The 25,338-nt window shown below is 38.7% G+C and overlaps 3 protein-coding genes across 6 annotated transcripts in view; all 3 read left to right on the top strand.

The window, feature by feature from the left end:
* Positions 1 to 440: 440 nt before the first annotated feature.
* Positions 441 to 15,059, top strand: LOC100866089 (uncharacterized). Of its 4 annotated transcripts, none has more exons than XM_086909600.1 (28): positions 441 to 670; positions 981 to 1,054; positions 1,135 to 1,277; positions 1,365 to 1,441; positions 2,123 to 2,193; positions 2,289 to 2,344; positions 3,084 to 3,288; positions 3,639 to 4,049; positions 4,549 to 4,753; positions 4,835 to 5,020; positions 5,246 to 5,391; positions 5,659 to 5,760; positions 5,862 to 5,979; positions 8,118 to 8,250; positions 8,837 to 9,068; positions 9,153 to 9,362; positions 9,472 to 9,583; positions 9,685 to 9,850; positions 9,931 to 10,082; positions 11,363 to 11,488; positions 11,567 to 11,806; positions 12,093 to 12,338; positions 12,436 to 12,782; positions 12,913 to 13,175; positions 13,470 to 13,656; positions 13,955 to 14,146; positions 14,282 to 14,493; positions 14,751 to 15,059. In XM_086909600.1, exons 1-28 carry the CDS (start codon positions 644 to 646, stop codon positions 14,927 to 14,929), a joined length of 4,818 nt encoding a protein of 1,605 aa, XP_086765726.1. In that variant the 5' UTR covers positions 441 to 643; the 3' UTR covers positions 14,930 to 15,059. The 4 variants fall into 4 exon arrangements, with proteins under 4 accessions (XP_086765726.1, XP_086765725.1, XP_086765724.1 ...); XM_086909599.1 differs by having other exon boundaries at positions 9,916 to 10,082; XM_086909598.1 differs by having other exon boundaries at positions 13,955 to 14,493.
* A 308-nt stretch (positions 15,060 to 15,367) lies between these two features.
* Positions 15,368 to 25,338, top strand: part of LOC100871677 (phosphatase and actin regulator 2) — a 310,790-nt gene continuing 300,819 nt past the window's right edge. Inside the window, exons 1-2 of the mRNA XM_086909575.1 lie at positions 15,368 to 15,565; positions 19,104 to 19,184. Of these exons, the coding sequence (XP_086765701.1) occupies positions 15,448 to 15,565; positions 19,104 to 19,184 (199 nt within the window). The 5' untranslated portion in view covers positions 15,368 to 15,447. The remainder of the gene's footprint in view (positions 15,566 to 19,103; positions 19,185 to 25,338) is intronic.
* Positions 16,526 to 18,251, top strand: LOC100871797 (F-box only protein 7). The gene is made up of 4 exons (XM_003698839.3): positions 16,526 to 16,832; positions 16,990 to 17,323; positions 17,406 to 17,681; positions 17,753 to 18,251. Exons 2-4 carry the CDS (start codon positions 17,142 to 17,144, stop codon positions 18,105 to 18,107), a joined length of 813 nt encoding a protein of 270 aa, XP_003698887.1. The 5' UTR covers positions 16,526 to 16,832; positions 16,990 to 17,141; the 3' UTR covers positions 18,108 to 18,251.

Genomic DNA, 25,338 nt, shown 5'->3' with positions numbered 1-25,338 from the left:
ACCTTCTTAAAAAAAAAAAAAAGCTTATTTATCCGTTTATCCGAAAGCGTCGATCGAGCATATTTCGTAAAAGATTATAAATATTCGTATGAGAGAGAGAGAGAGAGAAAGGGAGGTTAAATAACATAAAATCAGCGGGCAAAAGAAACGACTCGAAGCCACTCACCGGTGCTCGTAATTTCGACGAGCTCGTAAACTCACGGGGGATAGAGAAGCCACTCCTCCCCTCTCTCCCGATAACCTCCCCACCAAGAACCGTGGAAATGGATCCGTCACGGCCGATTACCAATCCTGAACCCGCGTCTCCATTCGAATTCTTGGCGAGAATAATTTTCATCCGAGGAGGGGAGGGAGGAGGAGGAGGAGGAGGAGAACAGACGAGGGTCGTGGAGACAGACGCCACGCTCGCTCGCTGTTTGGTTTCCAAGGGTCTCCTCTCTCTCTCTCTCTCTCTCGCGACGATCCCCCTTTCCTTCCGTTCCTTTGTTCTCCTCGTAAATGCCCCGGTCGTTTTGAGCATCGAACCGATCGTTTGTCCGCCTTTCGCACTCTCAACGATCTTAACCCCTCCAAAGATCAACGTTCTGCGATGTCGGCCGCTCTCCGAGTGCTTTCTGCGTGACCGTGCCATGCGACTCGTACCATGCGAACAGGTTTAACGCGTTATGACGTGAGTACCACGCTCTTGGATGCGTCGAGACGATCGATTTCGCGAACGAGAGAGGCGTCGTGTCTTTGAAGAGTATCCCTTTAACCTTTTGCGAGGATGGATATATGGAAATCGAGAAAAAAAGAGAGCCTTCTTTGGTTAAATTTTATCGATTTATTCGTGGAATTGGTTATGTTCGTTGTTCTCCTAACTTTCGTTGGGATAATCGATCGGATCTTCTTCGAAAGATTTGCATTGATCCGTGATCGATGATTATTCGCTCGTAAGGATTCAAGGTTTTTAATGGAAAGATGATGGGTGATATTTCCAGGAGGAATCTAGAACTCCTATATCCAGTGAAGACGATTCTTGCCTCTACTCGGAACTCGATCTCTTAAATCCAAGGTATCGGTCAGATTTGTTTCCAAGAAATTCAAGGAACGCGCGTAAGAAAGAGGGGGACGTACGAGAGATATTTTTTTCAGATATTCTTCCCAAAAATCGGTGCCCAAGTGTCGCGATATCAAAGGAACGAAGGTTAATTCGCCGAATCTTTTGAAAACATCCTCGAGGGATTCTGATTACTGTTGTTGTTTCACGCGCAGCGATCACGTCGAGACAAAATTACGTAAGTGATGTAAGTGTAACTGGAAGCCAGGTATGTAATTCCCTCAGACGTTAACTTAAACGTTAGTCTATTCCAAATATGTTTCAGTAACCAAGAAAGTAGGTAGAAAATATCGTGCGTCGAGTCTTCAATATTTTCCAGATTACAATCGAAAGAAGCATGAGGTAATAGACGATGCCTGTTTCCTAAAAAAAAAAAAAAAAAAAAAAGAAAAAATATCGAACGGCCCTTTGTCGAAAACTCGCGACGCGAGTTCGTTAGAAATAACTGTCACCGTGACAGAATCGTAACCGTGTTTACAAGCGTCCATTTACGTCACTCCCCGTCACGTACGTATCGGGTTTTTCCGGGGTAAAAATATCTAGAATCGAAAAATGCTTCGAGGTACATTTCGGGCTTTGAACTTTAAACCATTTTTCTCTTTTTTTTTTTTTGTTGTTGTATCGATGATCGTATAGCAGTTTTTTTCAAAAGGATTTTTGTCACGGATCGAAACGAGCAACGAGCAACACAGATAATTTGAACGGAAGGAAACGAATTAATAGAAATATAAAAATTGATTTCGAACGAATGTATAAAGGAGTTTTATTTTTACTTGCTTCGTTATAAATAACAACGATACTTGGATTAAAAGAAAAAAAAAAAAATTCCATTTCCACGAACGATTCGTGAGGAGTTCTCCCTTTTCACTTTTGAAAAATCAATTCGTTTCGCGAAGAAGGGTGAAAAAGGATCGTGAACGAAGCTACGACAATGAAAATATCGATAAAAATAATCGAATACGAGTAAATAAAGGTCGTCGCGTATTTCTATCCTGTTATTATTACTATCGCTATATACTCCAGGTAACTTTTGCCACGGAGAGGTCTTCAAGCGGATGCGAGGATCTTAGCGGGAAGTCTTCGGCGAAACTTGGGTAATTATCGGAGTAAAAGTTGGGCGTGCATGCTTTTAAATCACGCCCAATGCCAATCGGTATAATCGACACCTAATGTACACCCTTAACAACAGGAGGGAAAGAAGCACGCCGCGAATAATACGAGCGATCCGCCAACGCAGCAAAAAATGTAAGTTGCCGTAAGATCAAAATTCATTTCCAATTTCCGCGCGTTCAAGTTTCGGGGCCGATTTTATCAATTCCATCCGATATGATATCTACTCCCAATATATTGCGAATAATTAAATAATTAAAAATTAGAATACCTGAACAATGAAATCAATTCCAATATGATATCTGCCCCCAATATATTGCGAATAATTAAATAATTAAAAATTGAAATATTTAAACTACGAAATCAATTCCATCTAATATGATATCCACTGCCAATATATTGCGAATAATTAAATAATTAAAAATTAGAATACCTGAACAACGAAATCAATTCCATCCGATATGATATCCACTGCCAATATATTGCGAATAATTAAATAATTAAAAATTAGAAGAACAAGATCAAAATCGCGCGTTCGAGTTTCGGGGCCGATTTCATCAATCCCATCCGATAATAATAATATCCACATCGAATAACGTAGCAATTCGACTCGCGTATAGAAATTTTTCAAAACATTCTTTTCCTCGTTGTTTATAGCGGCCCCATGATTCTGGTCACCTCCTCAGCCCTGAAACTCGTTCGCGTGGCTCGATCCGCTGGTCTGCCTCCCACCCCCTCCCCCCGTACTTGTTCCTCTTTGCTCTTCCTCGGCAAAAGCGGGCGAGGAGAAAGGAGGCGGCTCGAGCGCGGTCACCGTCGCCGTCGTGATCGAGGTTTTAATCGTCCGTTTGGATCGGGGGGGTCCGGTTCACAGCCGTGGCGGACGAGGATCGATCGGAATCGCCGCGGCCCGGAAACAGCAAGAGCAGCGTTGTCGTCCTCTACCACGAGAGATCGGTGGTTCCGGCCGCAACATCCCCCGAGCCGCCGCCCCTCAGAATCACCCACTCGGAAGTGGCGGTTCCGCGCGAGCCGAGTCCATCGGTGATCCACACCGCGCGATCCCAGCGCCAGGAAAGGTAATTATCGCGCTTAATGACTCCGAATCACTGACTCGAGCAATAACGGGAATTCCTACTAATCGCCAATTCGACAATTCGATCGTGATCGCGGAATAAACTTTGGTCGATTCTACCGATCGAGGCCGCGAAACTAACTTTTGCTTAATATTCCGTAATTGGAAGCGAGGCGATGACGCGGAATTTTTGGAAGGGAAATTTGAAAGTTTTTGCGAAGGAAAAAGCCGATTAAATTTCCAATTATTTGGAAGCGCGCAAAAACGATCTGATGGACGAGAAAGTTCGACTCTTCGAAACGAAATTTTCGAAGGAATCCCGTGAAATTTCTTCTCTCTCTTTCCTACGGACAGATTGAATCAGGACGAAACATCGGAGGATCGATCTCCTGTATATCCAGCGGAGCGGAGAAAAGCTACTTTGAGACGACGTCGGCGTTTATCGAAGCGGCAAAGACCGGTGAACGTGCACATTTATCAGGACAGCCGCGTGGTCCAGGTCGGCTCTTTGTCGGAGAATCATCGTTTCGCGTCCAAGGGGTTGCATCTCCAAGATCAGAGATCCGATTTGGCTAGATACACGATCAACTGCGGGAAAAATTTGATCAGATCGGAAGACGATACGTCCACTCGACAGGACGACGATTCGGATGATCCCGAACGAGACATAAGAACGGGCGAACAGTGGAAACACGATAGAAGCTTCTTCGGGGAACGATGTCGTCCCTCTGATAATCCTGTTTCGAAACTAATGGCTCATTCCAGGTAACGAGATTACGGCGTTACGCTTTTTATAAAGATCGGTCTTCTTTTCCGAAACGTCGTCAAATTGCGAACGTTGTTAAGCGGAGCAACAAAGTTTGACAAAGTCGAACGATAACTCGAGAAATTTGAGATTGAGTACGGAATATAATTTATCGAACGAACGTATCGAATTTACACCGCGATAATCCTCGATAATAATGTCAAATGTCCGTATAAATTGCAACGTTTATAATCATCAGACGTAATATTCGATATCCCTTTCCATTAGCCTCGGCCAAATTACTATCCACCACGAGCACAACACACGATTCGTATACGATTCGTAATCGTAGCATTTACTACGTTCACTATTATAGATCACGCTATAAATTGTATTCGACGTTAATGTAGCGTATATATTGAAACCGTGCCTGTATCGAATTCGATATCGATGATAAAAAAGAAACGCAAGAAATACGTAATTGACGACGAAGAACGTTTCGAAAAATACGTTGTACAGTCCAGGACGAGACGGTGATTGCAGCCAGTGCAAGAGAGAATCTGTGTGTCCGAACTTGGCCTATCTAATGCAGCAGATACAGTCACGACCGAGGGAACGGGGTGACGATCGCGCATTCATCAGCATAAACGACGGCGAGAATTCGAAGCGAGTTTTCCCGTTCCAATCGACTCCAAGCGGTAACCTGAAGATCCTTCCGAATCAGGTAAATGTCCCGATCGATCGTCGCTACATCCGTGGAACCCTTAGGAATGTTGGCCTCAAGGCAGACGCATAGTCGTTTTAGGTGGTGTTCGAATCGAAGAAGGTGAGCGTGCTGGTCGCCGACCCAAAGCACACCAAGATCAACGTGAAGGCCGAGCTGAGTAAATCGGGGAACGAGCTTGGTGGATGCGTGTCCGATTGTTCCACGCATCCGAAACCGATCGATCTTCCGTTAAGTGTATCGTCGTCGATGATCAATCAGTTGCAAGTAAATTTCACGTCACGCATCCGGTTTTTATTAAAAGTGTATCGAAACAATTGTGCGCGAATAGTTTCAATCTCTTTACGAAACGGATCTTCGTAACAGAGATTAGACGCGAGGTAGATATTCAAATTTAATTTCTAACGAGCAACAAGGTAGCTTGCCTCGACTTTTAAAAAGAAAAGCGTTTTAACTTTTAAAGTTATCATTGTTTGCATATCTTCGAAACAGAGCCACAAAAGGTTACCAACACCCGAGGACGAGTATAAATCCACGATGCACCCGTTCAAAGCGAAGATCGGCCAAGCGGAGACCACGGAGCAGAAGCAGTCGACGTCCCGTGAACCGTCGGTGTTGCAGGAAGTGCCACTCTCCGCGTGAGTTTTTAAAGTCGAGTCCAGAATCGATTCCTCCTCCGACCGAGTCGAACCCCTTTCGAAAAGGAACCAGTCGACGTAATTTTCGCGAGAAAAGGAAAGAAAGAAAGAAAGGAAAAACGATTTATAAGTCTCGTTCTAAGAGACTTTCGTATATATGAAATTACGTCGAGCTGTTTCGACGAGTTAAGGGAAGGGGTGTCGATTTCTTTTGGCTGTCGATCTGTTTCTCAATAAACGGTTGATCGCGGGTGTAATTTCGAACAGACTCGGATTTACGGGCGAGCAACCAATCGATTGGAGTAACATAATTCTCCCGGAGAAGACTGACCTGTATCAGGAGTTGGCAAGGCGTATCACAAATTACAAGTAAGCTTATAGTTGTGCCCGATCGATGTAACCAAGTCGGGCATCGACGAGGCGGAGGGGAGGGATTACGGGCTTAAATTTCATCCGATCGATCTTTCGAGGAACGCCGACTGTATCGTGCGAATCGATCAGGACGAGTTCCATTGCCACTTGCTCGTGCTTCAGAGCTACAGCACCTTTTTCGACGAGAGGAATTACAAGGAGATCGATCTCACCGGGGTAAGTTATCGGAATTTTTCTTTCATCCCCCTTTTCCCGCTGGGAATCGCGGACACCTGTGCATTACCCGTGTCGAGGGAACAAAAAGATCCAACGTGTGTGTGTCTTCTCGTTCGAAAGGTTCGATTTAAGAAGCTCGTTGTTCCATTACACCTGAATAGATGATATCGACGCAAAGATTTTATCCTCTAAAGATATCACCACGCGTTTAAGTATATATATATATATATCTTTGAATTTCTTCGATCGAACGAAAGAGAGAGAAAGAGAGAGAAACTCTCTTGTTATTCGATCAATTAATCACTCGTGACAATTCAACTTTTATCCCATTTAATTTCTTCAAACCCAATTCCTTCCATTCCTTGGTCGAAGGAATCCTGCGAGCGACAGAACGATCAGACGCGATTTTTCCCTTCCTTGTTACCATTTATTCAAAGAGTATGAAAATTTCTCCAGTCCAGCTTTCACCACCGTCATCGATCTTCATCGTTTAACGAGCAGCGTTAAACGAGTCGTAACCACTGCCGACCGTTTCGGTGTTATCTTCCAAGCTGTCGTATCGTCCCACGCGCAATACGATAGCGAGTTAAGGATGTCGTATCGGGGTGTCCTTTATTTATTACGACGCGACAGAGTTTGCCTGAGAGGAAGAGGAAAAAAAAAAAAAAAAGAACGAGATGCAACGTTACACCAACGGTAGAAGTGAGAGAAGATGTATTACGGATTCGTCGATACGCAGATTACGGATTGAAATAAAGTCCCTTTGTTCGCGCGATCCGATTTTCCGCCTTCTTCTCTTCTCGCGGATGCGATGTATCGGTTCGATCGAATCCAGTGGGCGTTCATCTTCGCAGACCTTTTCTCCTCTCTCGTTCCTCCTCCTCCTCTTCCTCCCGTTCTTTTTCTAGAACGATTTTTTCGATAAAGTGACCGATCCCATAAAACTTTATAGGCCGTGGAATACACTCCGTTTGACGAAAAATTCGTAGATCGCGATGTCGAGGTCGATAAAGTTGAGGAGTCGAGGACGATTTATACCGATTTCGAGCAGAAGCTTTCCAGCAAAATTTAAAAATTCAATATTTTCAATATCTCACTTTTGTTATTATAAAGTTAATTGTTTTAAACAGTCGATAAATATCCTCGTCGGGTCGCGTAATTTATTCTCCACGTTCAGAAAGAATAAATTTCATAAATCATGAAGATTTAAGCAACTCGCGTATTCCATATCCACCTTTGGCCATCCATAAATTATTTTCGTTCGTTCGTTCGATAATGACAACTGTCGAATAAATATACGATCGTAGGAGTCGAGACTCTCTCTCTCTCTCTCTCTCTCTCTCTCTCTCTCTCTCTCTCTCTCTCTCTCTTTCTCTCTTAATGGATCGAAGTAGATTCGATAAATCTTCCAGCGTGGAATTTTCGAAATCGGCCAACCGGAGGCCAACAAGGGGTTGCTCGCGACCCCAATCTCTTGTGTCAGCATCCTGCCCACTTCTTTACTCACCGGTGTGACTCGGTGGGCTCGAAGCCAAGCGACCTTGAACTCCTTTTTCGTCTTTCCTCGCTATATTTGACTTCCTTTTTTCTTTTTTTTTTTTTTCTTTTTTACTTAAAAGTGAATAGCGACTCTTGAACAACCAACCTTTAATGATGCTGCGAGGAGGAGTTTCTACCAGTCATTCTTGTTCTACCACGTGTCTTCTTTCTTCCTCGCGTCACGTGTCAAGGAGACACGTAATTAAAAATGGAATGACGCCTTCCTCGCGACAAAATAGATGATTTTCGCGATTCTTTTCCTTTTATGCTTCTTGCACTTGCATTAATTGTCCTCGAGTTCTTTATTTAGATGACAAAACGATATATAAGGATAGAACGATGGAATTTGATTAGAACTCGAATGTAGAATTACGCTTTAATGATTTTCACTAATCGTTTCAATCCCATTGATATATTTTTTGAGGAGAGAATCGCGAGAAGAATAACAATGTCAAACAAATGTATGTGTATGAATTGAAAATTTTTTTACAGAAATATTTATTAATTATGGTACTTTTTGAAATTATATTCAATTTGAGATAACAATGTAATCGATATCTCTCGAAACATGATAATTTAAATTCTGATGTGTTGATTAGAGCGACGTGTCCTCGAGAGCGTTCTCGCTCATCTACGATTGGATGATCAGCCCACAGATCGAAAGTTACCGCCTTCTGCAAAGGGACAATATTCTGGAAATGTTCACCGCCTCTCAATATCTCGGAATTAAAGGTAAACGTATCTCGCGTTCACAAACGTTAAGACAAAAAAGATCGAACACAATTTTTAATCGATCGATATCAAAAAATGAATAGAAACTCTGTCATAAGCGAATGATAATAAGAAGATAACAGAACGAAGATTTTACACCGATTATAAATTTTTCCTCCCTGTGCTCTACGAACAATCATTCTGTTTACATCGTTCGCCATCAATCTTCTAAATCGCGAGTGCACCGAGTAACACATACATATATACATATATGTCGATGCTTTAAAACTTCGATCTTGCCCCGGCACAGGAGGAAGAATGAAAAGTTTCGAGTCGCGATAGGGAAAGTCTGGCGGCCTCGAGTTTCGTTGAATACGTCACTGTCCAACTCGAAACTTCAATAAACCGTATGAGATCCGGGGTGAAACGGTGTTGCAACGGTGTCTTCGAGCGAAATTCTCGAGCCCTTTTCTCCCACTCTCGAAACTCGGTTGCACATTTCTCATATTTTTCGTATATCGCGGAAACGAGAAGTAGAGATCGCAAGATATATCTCGAACGAATACATATATATATATATTTTTTCTCTCTCTTTGGTGTTCGATAGAATTGGAAGAGCAATGCTGGGCTTTCATCGACAACGACGAATTATTCAGCGAGGACACAGCGTTTCTATTATATTTGGAGGCGAAGAAAGTTCGTAACACAGCTGTTATGGAACTGATGGTGCCGAGAATTATGAAATTCTTCTTGATGTTGGTCAGTACCAAAGACTTCCTCGACCTGGCCGTGGACGAACTTTGCCTTTTGTTGAGGTCCAACTACATTTCGGTCAATAGGTATTTCGATGAAATAACGATGACTCTAGTATCGAATCGATCGATACCGATTTTTGTTTCGTTTGAATTTTGGAACACGACCAGCGAGATGGAAGTTCTCATGTCCGCCGTACGATGGCTGATGCACGACTGGGCGAACAGGAAGGAGAACATGTTGGAAGTTCTGAAATGCGTTCGCTTCGGATTGATCGCGCCGTGGCAGCTGGTCGACGTGAAGAGAAACCCGGAGAATCCTGAATTTATGGAACTGATGTCTTCGCCCGATGTGCAAAAAATGGTCGACGACGGCCTAGCGTAGGGATCGTACTTTCTTTCCTTTCTTCTCTTCCCTTCACACGCGCTTTCACGAAACGACGAAATGTTCTTAAATCGCGATTTTTAAAAATTCTGAAAATTCTTCCAGTTTCGTCATTATAAAATATTGGTACGGCAATCAAACGGAGGATTACTATCACTGGATTGATCTGCTAGGGCTCACGGAGCCGACCAATCGAAACTGGGCCGGAGAGGACAAGGTATCGAAATTGAATTTCTAAAACTTTCGTTTCGTATTATTATATAAGAAACGTTTTTGAATGAAATTTGTCGTTTTTTTTTCTTCTTTTTTCGTTTTAAGAACTACGTGACGTATCGAGAATTTTTACTTTATCTCGAGGAGTATCAAAAAACAAAACTTTCCGAGTTGAAGAGGCGAAAAAATTACCAGAAATCTATCAATTCCCCTCACAACGATTACACATTTACGATATCTAAAGGATCGAACAGCTTTGTCCAGAATTCAGGTATACGTTTATAATTTCACTAAGTCGAGGAATCGAATAACGAAAATAAATCGTTGTAATCGAAGGCGGAAATTCTTTAGGCGATACTACTGTTATTCACGGGACAACGATGCACTCTAGACATTCGAAACAAATACCATCGAATTATTTACAAATGGAGGTGCCAGAGAGCATGATGATACCGCCGAAATTCACGAACGAATATGTAAACAGCGTAGAAAAAAGCAAAGGGGTGAGTAACCCTGGGGCTAATCGAAGATCGACGCAGCAACCTCAAGATGGACCGATTCATTGAACGATGCAAAATCGTGATCACACATCTTTTTATACAATTTTAATATTATTTCTTTTCTTTTCTTTTTTTTTTATCAATCGAGTATCGATGATTCTTCGTGTCGTGATTTTGCGTAACAAAACTGTTGCGTCATATCTAGATATTGTGTGCGTATGTGTGTCAAATATTTAGTTTATACATATATATATATATATTTATCGTGTATCGTACATTTATTTATCATTTATTCAATTTTTATAAGAAAATATACGTGTATGCGTGAGATTTGATAACACGTGTGTACGATATTTTTTCGTGTCCCCGCGATTTTGAGGCGAAAAACGATCGAGGAAAAGCGTGCTCTTGGATGGAAAGCGGTTGAACGGTGAGTCGTTTTGCAATCGAATCCCGAGACGATGAGGAGAGATCGGATTTGCCCCATTTCAAAATTTGCTCTGCTTGTTTTCAGGGATTGTTACGCGGTTATCGTCGTAAGAAATCTCGAGGTAAGCTTACGTGCTTGTAAGTGGTAAATGATAAATTTCACCAATGTGAAGTCACGTAGCGTGAAAGTCACGGAGCTGTAGTCAAAGGTCAGAGTTTATGTTGCTCGAAAATCCGTGCTTTAATTCTGAAACCCTTTCGGGGACCCATTATGCACCGCGCTGCTCGTGGAAACAGCACTTACAGCGTATAAGCTCTTACCTTGAGATTACACAGACCCCGTAACAATTTAACCCCCCGTTAATTGCCCCGTCAAAATGATGATCGCATTTCCATTAATTTAATCGCGTCGATCCCCTTATATTCGAACCATTTTTATTTCTTTTCATTCTCCGTTTAATTAAAAGTTACGTGTTTATTCAATTAGAGGCAGCTAATTGAACCGATCTATAAATTATACATGAGTCGCGTACTAGTCCGGTTAAAACATCCCTGACCTACATCTGACTCGGCGAACTCGCTTCAGTTCGTAACAATGAAAAATTAGCGCCATCTTCGCTATTAATTTACCACGTAACAAACATACACCGATACTCTGGTCAATTTTCGACGAGATTAGAGAATAAAATAGATCCCAAAAAATTACGTGTTCGACGAATAAATCGTTCTTATAAATCGTTTTAAAAACCTATATTTCTACTAATCGAAATTTTCTCTCCCGAAATTCTATTCCTTCCGCGAAATCACTGTGTTAAATCTTTATCAAATTTAAATTTCGTATTGGAATTTGACAGAACGACGAGAGGAGCGTCGCCTTCGACGCGAGATTCACCGGTGGAGGAGAATCACTCTCTCAGAAGCTGTACAGATCGGCCACAGTTGAGAAATATACGCAGGAACAGCGCGGCGTGAATTCACCGGTAACACGAGAGATCTCCCTTCTCGTAAGGGAGAGAAATTTTTTCCAGACATATTTCCTGTCTTTTTCCTCCTTCCAGAACGTCGATAAATTGGATTACGAGAGCCGGCGCGAGAAGAACGCGGCGGATGTTTGCCGGTGCCAGCAGCAGCGCGAGTCGAATTTCATATTTTCCGCGAAGAAGCAGCACCCGACGAGACGTAAGTTCTCGATGGAAGCGGAAGAGCGGCAAACGGACTCCGGCAAATCCGAGGTGGAGGCCGCAACCACGATACAGGCAGTTTATAGGGGTTACAAGACACGGAGGAAGATCGATGAAGTTGGTGGATATATATTTATATATCTTACAACGTTCCTCTGTTGATCTTTTCATTTGGATAATTATTCGAAGAAATGCAAAATAGATGTTCTTGATATTATTGTCCATCTTTTTTTTTTCTAACGAAAGTTTCGAACGAAAATTTTTCATATTCGAAAACGTGAGGCGAAAAATCACTCGAGTTACGTTGAAGCTTGAAATGTTCACCACAGGAATTTTTGAACGGTTGTAATGACACATTTTTATTCGACATTGGATTCGTTTTGTTTCTTCTAAACGGCTATAGATAAGAAAATCAACGTCAGAGGAGAAACGAAATGTCAAGAAGGTAGCGGAACTTTTGTCTATTCCGATGGACGATACGCTACGCAATCCCTCGATGGAGCCGATCCGAATTTCAAGCAGTCCGGTGAATCAAATGAGGGGCGAGAAGGACGAGATACTGCACTCGTTGAGCCCGAGAAATAAAAACAGAGGACAGTCGATCCTTCAAAATCAAAGTAAACGTTGCGTCGAGGATCAAGTGAATCAAGTGAGGAAAATGTGGAAATTTTTCTTTGAGATTTCTTTTTTTCTTTTTTTTTCCTTCGAGAAGAATCTTACTTTATTATGGAAATCTCAAATTGTAGTACGAAATGCGTGATTCCGTTTATACGATCGAGGAACAACGAAAACAACAAATTCCTCAAAATTTAACGACTCAACGAGAGACATTAAAGTCTATCAAGATGATAAAATCACCGATGTTTTTCTCGAAATTCGACGAAAGAACCAGTTCCTTGTCGAACACGGATACTGACGATCTTTCCTCTCCGCGAATAGAAATGAAATCGACGGCAACGAATATCCAGGAGAATGTTGCTGCCGAGAAAAACAACGAAATGAATTATCCTGATGGCGATAGTATTCAACGGCTCAAACCCACCGTCAGAAATGTTCAGATACGAGCTACGACGACGAACTATAAACGACCTCTGTAAATATTATTATAAATTTTTCGCAAAATATTACAATCTACAATTAATCAATTTTTAAACTTAACTTAATTTCCAAAATATAATAGTTATATTCATAACATTTTTAACCTGTATTGTGATTAATTGCAGCCCGCAAAAAATCAGCGATAGCATGATAGCTACCAACGATGCCGGTTACTTCTTCGACAACTCTTTGTTCTTTCCTGACAGAGAGTCGGTCCTCGTGTTCGGTGGCGTCGATCCTCACGAGGAATATGGCCGACCCGGGAATACAGGCAAGGACATATACAGGTTTAAACCTGACCAGAACATTTGGGAATTCGTGGGGGAAATTCCACGAGCGAGGCATCATCATTCGGTCGCTTACTTAAGAGGCCGCATTTATTTAGTAGGTGAGTCGAATGGTGACGAAACAGCGGAGTTTGCAATGTTGTAAAAAAAAAAAAAAAAAAGAAAAGAAAAAAAAAGCAGAACAACAAGGATTCTCGTTCCATTTACGTAGGTAACATTTAAACTAAAGAAGATTCGTACCGTATATAATCTTCTTTACGGCTTTGTTTTCGAAACCGCGAAAAGAGATTTGTCGTTCATCCTGTTGTACAATATTTTTTGTCAAGAAAGATTTAAAGATGTTGAAAACGTAAAGAGAAAAGATCAAAAAAGAAGAGAGAAACATTTTTCACCAGGTGGAGCCGATCCCTTAGAAGACAAACTTCATAGGAAAAGCTTCGCGGTTGGAAGCGTTTGGAGTTACGATCCAACTACCAGGACTTGGTTCAATGAACCTGGTATGCTGACAGCTAGGAAGGATTTCGGATTGGTGGTCAGCCATGGGAAAATGTACGCGATAGGAGGGCAAGGAAGGAACGGGATGTGAGTTGTTACACAGACGGGGAGAGCATAATTATGTTGCTCCTTCTACTCGTTTTATCTCGCTGCTTATTTCTATGCTACGTGACGATAATTAACGACTAATCCAAGCCTTCATAATTGTCACCGGTGTCACGGTTTAAACCGAACGGTTCAATTTACATTTACGTAAGAACGAAGAAGAAGTCGGACAAGTCGTTTCACATCCTCCTATCTTAATACTCAACGATAAATAAAAGAAAAAAAGGAGGAAAAAAAAAAAAGAAAAAAGAAAATGAAACTTGTTTACTCTCTATTGCAGAGCTTTGAAAACGGTAGAGGTTTTCGATCCATCGGACTCCACGTGGAGAGAAGTGCAATCGATGCAGATCGCCAGGGTGGGACCTGCCACGGTGAAATATCGAGATCTTATCTGGGTCGCTGGCGGAATGACAAAATCGAAGAAGGAGCTATTCTCAAAGGAAGTGGAGTGCTACGATCCGATCAAAAATTTGTTAGCTCGATTCCATCCTTTAAAGTTCCCCTCATGCGTTCCCTATTTCCCATTACCTGGATTAAACGCTCGATATATCGAGTATACAACGGTAAATGCCGTCGGTAAAAGCTGTTATCGATGCGCTCTTTTCAGATGGCTGAAAGCGATACCTTTGAGGTCACCGAGGTGCTTTGCCTCCTTCTACGTGATATCCGACTGTCTTTACGTGATCGGCGGAGCATCGACCACGGAAAACGCCACTCAGAGTATCGACAGCATCGATGTGTGGGATGGAAACGATTACGTTTGGAGAGAGCACACGAATATGTCGATCGCGAGACACGGACATTCCACTGGCTCTATAGGTTAGTTTTACATTACAGACATGATATATCGTGAACAATTTTTCTTCTAACGGTTTTATATATATAGCAATATATAATAATGTAAAATATAAATATATACATTTACGTAATAATAATATTAAATAGTAAAATTTTTAAAATTTAAATTGAGAATTATATATATATATATAAAATTTAATAATTAAATAATTAAAGTATAAATCATGATTTTAATTGCACTCACCGAAGACTGCTTAATTGGAATATTTCTTATTTAGGTGATCAATTGTTGATAATTGGCGGAGTAACTACGGTGTTTATGAAAACCTTGAATAGCGTTGAATGTTATTGTTGCGATATGGGGAAATGGATGAAAGGTGTATCCGCGCTGCCGCATCCGGTTTCCGGTCACGGAACCGTGTCTTTACCACCGGCAAATCTTTTAATAAATCGCTGATAACTGTGAAATAAAAATTAACATGTTTCTTTATATGTTTGTTGCGTTTGATAATCGATGTATTTGAGTATTTATTATATCATTACCATTTGTATTTCATTATTTCTAATTATATATCGTATCACTTTTACGATTTACACATTTTTTTACGAGCCTATTAACCGTGCAATGTAATATTGCAAATCAAACAATATTTTTCCTATCTATTTTAGATGTATAAAAATTTCATCTGAACGAAGTAAATGATAAAATAAAATTCTTGAAACACTAAACACTCGTAAATATTGAAACACTATTTAATAAAGGTTAAAAATTTGTACTTCTTCCAAGCAGCACTATTACTTTCTAGATTGGCCACCAGATGGCAGTAGCATTCTCCCCATTCGGGAGCCGCCATCTGTCAAGGGAGTCGCGTGTTATGAACTGCAAAGCGTGTGTGGAAGTTTCGAAAAAGGATTCGGATTCGAATGCGGCGAGGTAACTAGCCGCCGTGCGGATAAACGCGAGTTAACCTGAAAATGGCCGAATCGTGTGAGTCAGTGGTGTCAAGTATAGTGACTAGTGTTGTGTCCCATGGACAAATAAAAGTGCCTGAAACACCATGCCAGGAGGACGCGAAGACATCCGGTTCCCCCGGTATGTAAGCTCTGCTAGAATATCCCATGATAATTTGAAAGCAGTTTATCCAAACGCGACTGTCGAGCGCGATCATGCAACAAGTGGCACGGAGCGCTCTCGCATGCCTAACAGGAGCGTATGGGGATATTTATGGGCCCGTTTAGACCTGTTCAGTATCCCGGTATTTTGTAGCTAACATGTCGCCGTCGATCACGTGACTCATCGTTGACCTATGCAACTTAATTTTCGCGCGTATGAAGTGTCAAAAATGTCGGCAAATCACTGATAACATTTTTCATAAATTCGAATTCATAAAAAGTATATTCAAACATTTGGAATTATATCGTATTCCAAAAATTTAAGTTTCTGGATGATGTTATAAGCATTGAAATATTATATTTTTGTCATTTTTTTTTTCCCATCATGATGACGAATTTGATTCTAATGTTTAATTCTAATGTTTCATTCCATTTATATTCGATGAAATTCCATTTCGATTTATTCGGATTAGATTTTAATATTGTTTTAATTATATGTATATATATTTTATTGAAAATCGTCACAATTACGGTTTAAATATTACATTACTAATGGAAAGATTATTTATAGTCAGACAAGAGATAGATAGAGATAGATAAGAGATTGTGAAACAACATTCTGAATCAGAATAATTATACAGATATTGAAACTTGATCATAAATATATGAATGTATTTTCTTAAATAAAACGTATTTTTAAATTTAATCTATATAAAACTATGCAAAATTAATGACAATTATAATTGATTTTATTCACCGTTAGCGACAGTTCATGGAAATATACCCACGAAAAAATACAACAAGTTTCTATACCGGTTTTATTTTATTTATTTCATCTTTAACTGACTTCGAATTTTTAATTTTCGTGGTGGCGCTATCAAACAAGAAAACTGATAGAGTTCAATTTACCGAAAACATTGTTTTTTATATCAACTTTCATATGTTATGTTCCTCATTTTACTTTAAATGTTTAAAAATCTTTAGTAATGTGTTTATAAATAAGAGTAGATTAATTATCGAGAAAATTTTACGTAAACTCCCTTATCGACAAAAAATGATACCATGATAACTTATCCGCGATAAGCTTTAAATTACTTTAGATATGCGAGATTTCTCTTATATTACCTGTTTTCATTATTCGAACAAGTTTCATTTGTATCACAATTGACAAACGTATTAAACATTTATCATTTCCTTTACCATGCATCGGTATATTCTGACATCTTTAAAAGTAAAATTCTTGGCAAGTATGTTCATGTGCATTAAAAATTAAAGTTCTATTACATAACATAATGTTAGTTTTAATCTATATTATTAGTTTTGTTAATTAAACCTGTGTGATATATTTCTTCATTCATTTGATTGTCATCTGTTGTAAAAGCTTATTTCTTCAAATTGAAACAGATGGCGCTATAGAATCTTATAAAATGATGATGAAGATGGCGCTACTGTAAATTAATGTATATCATACTAACCTAAACGAAATATTTATTTACATGAGTTTTGATATGTCTTTCATTCTTTTTGGAGGTTAAGATTATTCAAAAATAATAAAAATGTTAGAACCAATTTTAGTTGAAGATATTACTTTCGCAAAAATAGTGCCATCGTTAGAAGGAATATTAAAAGATTTAAATAAAAACTCTATTCATCACGATTATATTGTTGCTTTGATAATAATTTTATTAGCAGAGGCTGGTTTTTATCCATTATCGAGAGATAGTGATCGTTCGCAATGGTAGGCATTATCACTCGATAACGTGTGTATTTTTCTAATCGTTAATTATATTTTTGTATTTTTTAAAATATATTTTTCTTAGTTCAAACTTGAGGTCTCTCCGTATACCAAAAAATTGGAAAATAGAAAGTACAGGGATGTATAACATATATTTTCAATTAGAAACTGTACCAAATATAAAATGCAAATTATTTGTACTACCTTTAGGAGATGAATTAATTGTAAGTTTTTATCCTTTATTGGAAGAAGGAGTTGCGAGAAAAGGTTACAGTATGGTGGTACAAACTTTAAGATACGTTAATCCTTATTCAAGTGATCTTTCTGGACGATATTTTAATCTCAAAGTATTATCTCACAGGTATAATAATTTTACAATGATGTTAGTAATCTAAAAATTATTATGTTTATTTTTATGATACTGTTTGATAGTTTTAAAAATACAATATCTACACCAGCACGTTCAGATATATTAATCAAAGCTGGAGTGATGGGTCCTAGTCTTCAAGCTATTCCAATCGAATTAAAGTACAGAATCTTAAAGTTGTTAGATGCCTGTACTTTAACAAAAATGGCACAGTGTTGTAAACAATTTTGTGAACTCTGTTCAGATCCACAATTGTGGAAATCCTTGATACAAAGAGACTTTCCAAATTTCATAAAAACAAGTCACAAAAAAGATAAAGACTATTGTTATCAGGACTATATAGTAGCACGCCGATATTCTTCTTTTGCGTCGAAACACAAAAATTTCGAAAGTACAGATTTAGAAGATATATTTTTTTAAATATATATGAATATATTGGTTTTTAATGTATTTTATAGCTTATAATAATAATATAAAAGAATTAACAAATTAATTAAAATTGTAATGTCTTTAATTTTGATTTAAAATAAACTAAACAGTTGTTTATACAACTGTTTTAATGTATTTTTTCTCATCCTCTTTTTTTTTGCTCGTTAACCGAGTTCATATTCATTTAATCCTCACACTCTCATTTTATACTACTGATGACAATAACTGTTGACAAATAAATCATCTAACATCATTTGATAATATTTCTTTAATTAAAATATGCATATTTTAATTTTGTAATTTTGATTGATAAAATACATGTAGAAGCGTAGAATACAATAATTGAAATGAATCTAATCAAATTATATTGTAGTATGAATATTGCCACAGTTTTGTCATGAATCTATATCGAAACTTTAGCTCTAATTCCAATACATACAATTTTATTTATTTATTTTTTATTAATTTGTTGCCTTTTGATTATTGTATTTTATAAGATTTGTATAAAATTAATCTTTAATGTGTTTTAATAACGATTTAAAAATCAAACCTTCGATTATTATTACATACTATTATTTATACTTTTAACTTCACGCCTCGATTGTCCGTGAATGCATCGTTGCACAGATATAATTTTAATAAGTGGAATTTATGGACTGTCATTAAACTATTATTGCAACGAACTAATTTCCGGAACATTTGTAAAGCTATTCCGTACGGCGTAATTACACTCGACAGACTCTATTTGAATTTTCCATTAAATAATTTCATATCGATCAATCAAAATGGAATTAATCTGTTCGAGATGACGTTTCCAACGTCTATAAAATAACTTTACGCGTTGTAAAAATGTAAAAATCGTCTTAACAGTCTTTAATCGTCAAATTATCTGTATCTTTTTTTACTTTTTTCTCTTTTCTGGACCATTCTCATTGTTGATTGATCTATCAAAATTCGTAAACGAATTGCAAATTTTTCATTTTTCAGCGGAGGAGGCAACGAAGTCACAGACGAGCGACGAGAGCCCTCAACAAGAGGAAACCACGACTCAGAGCAATGGTGATACCGGTGAGTGATAACCAAGGCAGCAACTTTGCTTCTCGCTCTGCTGCGTTTCACTTCTCGTGAGTACGTTAGATGGAAGCACACTTGGTTGCTCTTATCGATCTCGTTTTTCGTATCGGAAACGAAAATCCACCGTGGCTTACCTCGAATGAAAACGATCGCCTCGACTCGTGTTCCGAAATATTATCGCGTTCGCGATCAATTTAATTACACGACATGATCGTGAGCATTTGTTAACACAATCCTCGATACTCCAATCGATTTCTCAATACGTAACACGAATAAATAAATTGCCATGCGTATCAAAGTTTCATGCGCCGCGATTGTCTGTTGTCGAAAACCATAGTTGCAAAGTTGGGTAGATTGGTACTTCGATGCATGAAACATTGATTATCTCTCTTCCCTTCTTCCGTTTCGATACGCGTCATTTTTTCCCGCAACATTTTTCAGACAGACGTCGAAGAGGATGGGAACATTTATCAATTGTTAGAATTGTTATTTAAATATGAAATATATTTTGTTGTTGAATTATATTAGGTAGAATTATTTAGAATTAAGAGAATTCTCGAAAAAAAAAAAGTTTTAACCTTATGGTAATTTACTATCCATGTAGATACGTGAAATGTAATTGAATTCGTATGTTTTACGCGTTCCTGGAAATTTGTTGATAATTGTTGTTACGCTTCTGATGATCATTGTTGAAAATACAGTAGAAAAATATTTGTTTAAATTGGATTTATCAGCTATAACGAGTGTATCTCGATGTTTCACTCGATTTGCATCCATCCATTTTGCAAAATCGAGAAAGCGGATAATTGGTATGAATATATAAATGTATCTTTATTGCTTTGATTTATTTGGCTTTTGTTAACTTCGATCTGAATATATTTTCTCTCGATAATCTTCATTAATTCGATCTAATAACAAATTCGTGTATTCTTTCCAAAGTTCTTTTATTCCAGCAGACAGAAATAATTGCATTTTTCTTATTTTAATCAATTTTATTTTATAGCCTCAATAATACACATTTTTTTTAAAACGTTCAAAAATCATAATTCAGGGATTCGTTTGCCAGAAGATATTTTTTGAATAATAAATTCTACTGGAACTATCAAAATTTTATTTTATTTTTATTCAAATTCTAAGACTTATTATAAATTTTCTAATAAATATTTAAAATACGTGGAATTGAATACTGCTGTTGGTAAAATAATGTATTTTGATTGTATTAAATGACAATGAAATCTCAAATATTCGTATTTATCGCAGTAATTCTCTATAGAATGATTTATATGTCGGAATAATTTTCACGTATATTTATTAGTGATATAATAAAACAATATATTGCATTACTAATTGAGTTAATATTATAAAATGTTTGTACATATAACATGTCAATAATTATTCTATAATACAGAATCCTTATTCCAACGAGCTATACGATTTTTCAGATTGAAATTAATTAAAAATTATTACGAATAAAAAATGATTTGTATAGAATAAGCAATACATCGTTTAGATACAGAATTAAATACATTTATAAAATTATACAAATTATATATACATATAAATTTTCATATATTTCAATTTCTACAATAAAAATATTTATTTTCACATAAATAATCTCAATTTCTTTTATATTTTCAATAATACTTGAGTCTCTTCTTTAGATGATTATTAATTTTCTTTTGATAAACATTTCATAAACGGTTGAGAATTAACGCAATAGAAGAAACTCTGCATATTTTCAGATTAAAGATAGTTCGCCAATAATGATTTCAACCTCTTTCCTTTTTAATTAAAAATATTTCTCTATCCGATAAGAAAATAAAAAGCAGAAAAAAAATACATATATATACTTATACGTATTTCAATATTCACACGATTCAATCGTGACGTGCGAACTCAACTTATCCCTTCTTTTCCGCGACTTCTTTGTGACTTCTAATACTCTTTCCCTGCCTCGACCCAGCTTAACGAAGTTTCGGCACGAAACCCTTGGAATAAACCTCCACTGAGCGTGATAAGCAACGACACTCACCACCTCAACGCCTCCAATTTCGCGACACTTTCGAATTTCCCGGAATTCTCTCGTTCCCTTGCTCCTCGGGCAATTAACGAAAAAGAAAGAAAGGAAGAAAATCGTTGTTCAATCGTACCACGATCCATCACGTTCGCCGAACGTTTTCGAATAATTAGCCGGCAATTAAGCCCGGGTTGGGCTCGCGTGCGAGCTTCAATTATCGCCGTTTCCTAAAACGGTCGCCGCACGATTGAAACGTTTGCCATGCACTCGACTATTTTTCTTCAATTAGAGATTCAGCTGCGAGCGCGATAATAATTAATAACGGCGAGAAGGGGTCGTTAACGCAGGAATTTAGGACAGGAATCGCGCTCTAAGGTCGCCTAGGGGAACTGGGTCACAGCAGGTGGCGACTCGCGGAATAGAGAGAGAGAGAGAGAGAAACGGGGTCTGGTGGAAGAGTGCACTTTTCAAAATCGACCGCTAAACGTTCCATGCGCTCGCGGAAGATGCACCCCCTTCTTGTCTTCCTTCCTTCCTTACGTCGTCGCCTCGTTTCGCCCATTTATCCTCCATCCTCCGTGTTTGACGTGTTTTCTCCTTCCTTCCCCTTTCATCTTCCTGCTCACATCATTCGCATCTTTCACACTGTGATTAACGCGAAATGTGAATATATTTGGGGGAAAACATTAATCTTGAAATAGAACCATACACAAGAGAAAAACTAGGTTCAATGTAAAGATTCCCTGGAAACGAGTTATCAAATCAATTAATTGATAGTTACTTGACTTATCGATCGAAAGTTTAAATAATAAACAGATCCTCGAATGATACAATTTTCAGGAAATACACTGACTGGTCTAAGATAATCCTAATCTATAAAAGAAAATTAAAAGAAAATATTCATTTTTCGTGAAGGAAAGCGAGCTAAAACCGACCCGTATGTATACGCGTATAACATCCGAAACGGGACAACGACGCGACTACTATGTCGGGGGGAAGTATTCGTATTCCGGAATCGGGATACTCGTTCACTGGTTAACTGGTGTGCGCTACTATGTCGTATGCGTATTTCGTAGCCCGGTAGCGGGCTTAAGCTTGCGCCGTTTCGCCTTCCTCTTCCTCTCTCTCTCCCGTTCGCGCCGCCTCCTTGCCCTCTCGCTCGCTCGTCCACCCTTTCCGTCGGGTGCCCGCGCTCTCTGTTCTCCGGGTTGCTCCCTGGCTCTCTCTCATCCCCAGTGCGCGCATCGAACCCGTCCTGGACGAAAGTCCTTCCCGCTCCGTGTCGCGCGTACCACGCGTACGTTTCGCATCGCGTCCACGCCTCGTCCACGCACGGATCTATGGATCGCGCATAGATCGTTCGATCGTTCTCTCTCGTCGTAGCGGGAGATGTAAGTAAGTTCTCTGTCTCTCGCTTTCCCTCGGAAACGCGGGTGGATCGAGTGTGGTGCGATCGACGGTGATCTCGATCGATCGAAGGTGAAGAGAAGGTCGAAAGTGGAAGATCGTCGGATCGAAAGGGTGGAGAGATCGAGAGTAGTGCGTGGTAAATAAAAATTCGTCGAAAGTGTGCCGGATCGCGTGTTTGAGTAAGGGATTGGATGGAAGCGATGAGTCGAGGCATCGAGACGACGATAGTGGTTCCTTTAGGATGGAGGATTTTCTTTTTTTTTTTTTTGGAATTTTTCGAGAGATTTTATGATCGAGTTGATCGAGCACGCGGTGTTTCACGTGGTCTTTCGATCTTGATTTTTAGATTTCGATTTCGATTAGAGCGGTAGTGGAAGCTTTTTGGTTGGTTGAATGAGCGTTTGGGAGGCGATATTTTTTCGAAAATATTCTATGGATATGGTTTGACGAATCGAATAGGAAAGATTGTTCAAAGAATATTTTTCACAACAGTCGTGAAATTTTGAAAGATTAACGATAAAAGATTCGATATTAATTAAAAGTAACTGTTACCTTTCATTCGCGAAGCGCACGAAGGAGGACGAAAGCCAATAAAAGAATCACATCGACGACAATTCCCTGCTCTCGTATAAATCCAACCGCTCTCGAACTACGAATCAATCTTTATCCGAGCATACAGTTAATATAACGTCTCTGAAGGGGCATTATTTTGCTTTTTCCTTTCACGATTTATAACGTTGCAGAATCTATTAAATCACGTGCTTTTTATCCAGCAAATATTTAAATGTGTCTCCTGGCGAGAATATTCATATTCTCTCTTTATATCATATTCGATACGTTTATATACAAACGAACGCATACATCGCAAACTCGTGGCGCATCATCGCGTTCTTTGCATCGTTGACAATATTGAAATAAATTTGCAACTTTATTCGGCCAGGAAAAATTATATCGACGCAGTTCTAATGAAACAAATGATACGAAATTTGATTATATTTATTTCTCACCGATTCGTACAGTTAATGAAGAATAGAGGTTAGTTCTTTGCGCTTGATAAATTGTCAAAAAAAAAGTAATTTACAATTTATATTTTATAACTTGCTTGAATTTAAAAAATAAAACTCTCGAGAATTATTATTCGCTTTAGTGTGAACCAACTGCCTTGAGAGTGAAAGTTATTATATTCGTTCACTATCAAAAGTCAGTGTCCATTCTCGAAAAATAACTCTCGAAAGTTTTGCTCTGAAATGTATTATCATAAATCAGGGAGGGTTTTGATTAAACATCTCAATTTTATTCGCAATTTTCTTCCTCAACGTGATAATAAATCAACCTCCATCCACCACCAACGTGTGCATGCGTTTGTACGCGTTTAAATGTACGCGACGACCACGTTTCGCGTTCGAACAGGAGCAGAAAGAAAACACAGGCGTCTCTCGCCTGTTTTTCATTAGATGGAAGCAGAAATAGTAATATCGATTTATTGCCCGCGGCGAACGTTCTCGTGTCAATTTCAATTTCTCGTGGACACGCAACGATAGCGCGGCCAGATTCCAATCGGGATCGGAAAATAAATCTCGGTAACGAACGAGGGGGCGCCAGATCGCGGGATCGAGGATAAGGGTGGCTCGACAGCTTTGTTATTAGCGGACCGTACTTTCGATTTATCCAAACCGATCCTTCTTTTCTTCCAATCGTGCTTCATTTTTTTTTTTTTTTTAATTACAAGAAAAATTTATCAAATTACTATACGTAGAAGTGAAGCTAGTATGAAAATATGGAGAGACGTAAAGATATGGAGCGATCGAAAGAGTTAATCGTACTGTTGCATTTCGATTTTGAAGGATATCACTGAAATAATTATTGTTTCTAATTATCCGTCTAATTTGAATTGCTTGATGATTTATCGAACAAAATAATTACAAAAGATATTACAAAATCGATTAATAAGTGACTGGACACGATCTATTTTTTTCAATCTTTTCCTCAAATTAAATAAATTTTTAGTTAAGAACCGCTGATCCAAGGGATGCTCCTGACCGTTTAAAGTCACGTTTCTCTTCAATCTCCGCTCCAGTCCTTTTTCCCTCCGAGCGATCGATCAACCCGCGAGGTCCGACGTATTAATAGCCGTGGTATAAATTTACGTGCGCGGAACCAAGCGTCGCGACGCATCGAGACGCTGTCTCTTTTCGTTTCCTCCCTTTTTTTCCTCCCTTGTCGTTTCGTTCTATTCTCGCCTTTCCGACAGACACGTCGTTTCGAACGTTTCGATGACGACGACGCTTGATGGGGGAAATATCCACCCTCTCTTTCTTCCTCGTCCACCTCTCCTCTCTGTGTGTTTTTCAAATGGCTCATTGTTCGCGACGATCAGCCGAAACTGGCTGACGCCAGTTTTCAGTTTATTTTAGGGGATCTTGTTCTCTTTGCGGGGAATTGGGAGAACTCGTGGCTGCAGTTTCGACGAATTTTAGTAAAATGAAAAAAGAATTGGACGTAGTGTTATTCGATTCGATTCGGAAAAATATGAAATACAATTAATTTGTAAGCGAAGAGATAAAAATTGGTAGAAATGGATTGGTGTAGATAGCGTGGGTTGGATTCAAACTGTGACCTTTTTGTTTTTGTTAGAACAAAGAGATTTATTCTATTATATAGAATAGTAAAATAATACGAAAGTATATATAAACCAGGTTACAGCGCATGATATAGAAAATT

Source organism: Apis florea, unplaced genomic scaffold (genome assembly GCF_048593485.1).
Source record: "Apis florea isolate Af1SG1 unplaced genomic scaffold, ASM4859348v1 contig_3158_pilon, whole genome shotgun sequence".
Taxonomy (NCBI): Eukaryota; Metazoa; Arthropoda; class Insecta; order Hymenoptera; family Apidae; genus Apis; species Apis florea.
This window is presented reverse-complemented; position numbering and strand designations above follow the sequence as displayed.

Bases quoted from the DNA above. Each gene is read 5' to 3' on its own strand.
- LOC100866089 (XM_086909597.1), top strand. From the start codon at position 644: ATGCGAACAGGTTTAACGCGTTATGAC. The intron at 2,194-2,288 runs GTAATTATCGGA...CCTTAACAACAG, and splicing joins AAGTCTTCGGCGAAACTTGG to GAGGGAAAGAAGCACGCCGC. The intron at 9,851-9,915 runs GTATACGTTTAT...TTGTAATCGAAG, and splicing joins CAGCTTTGTCCAGAATTCAG to GCGGAAATTCTTTAGGCGAT.
- LOC100871797 (XM_003698839.3), top strand. From the start codon at position 17,142: ATGTTAGAACCAATTTTAGTTGAAGATATTACTTTCGCAAAAATAGTG. The intron at 17,324-17,405 runs GTAGGCATTATC...TATTTTTCTTAG, and splicing joins GATAGTGATCGTTCGCAATG to TTCAAACTTGAGGTCTCTCC. The intron at 17,682-17,752 runs GTATAATAATTT...ACTGTTTGATAG, and splicing joins CTCAAAGTATTATCTCACAG to TTTTAAAAATACAATATCTA.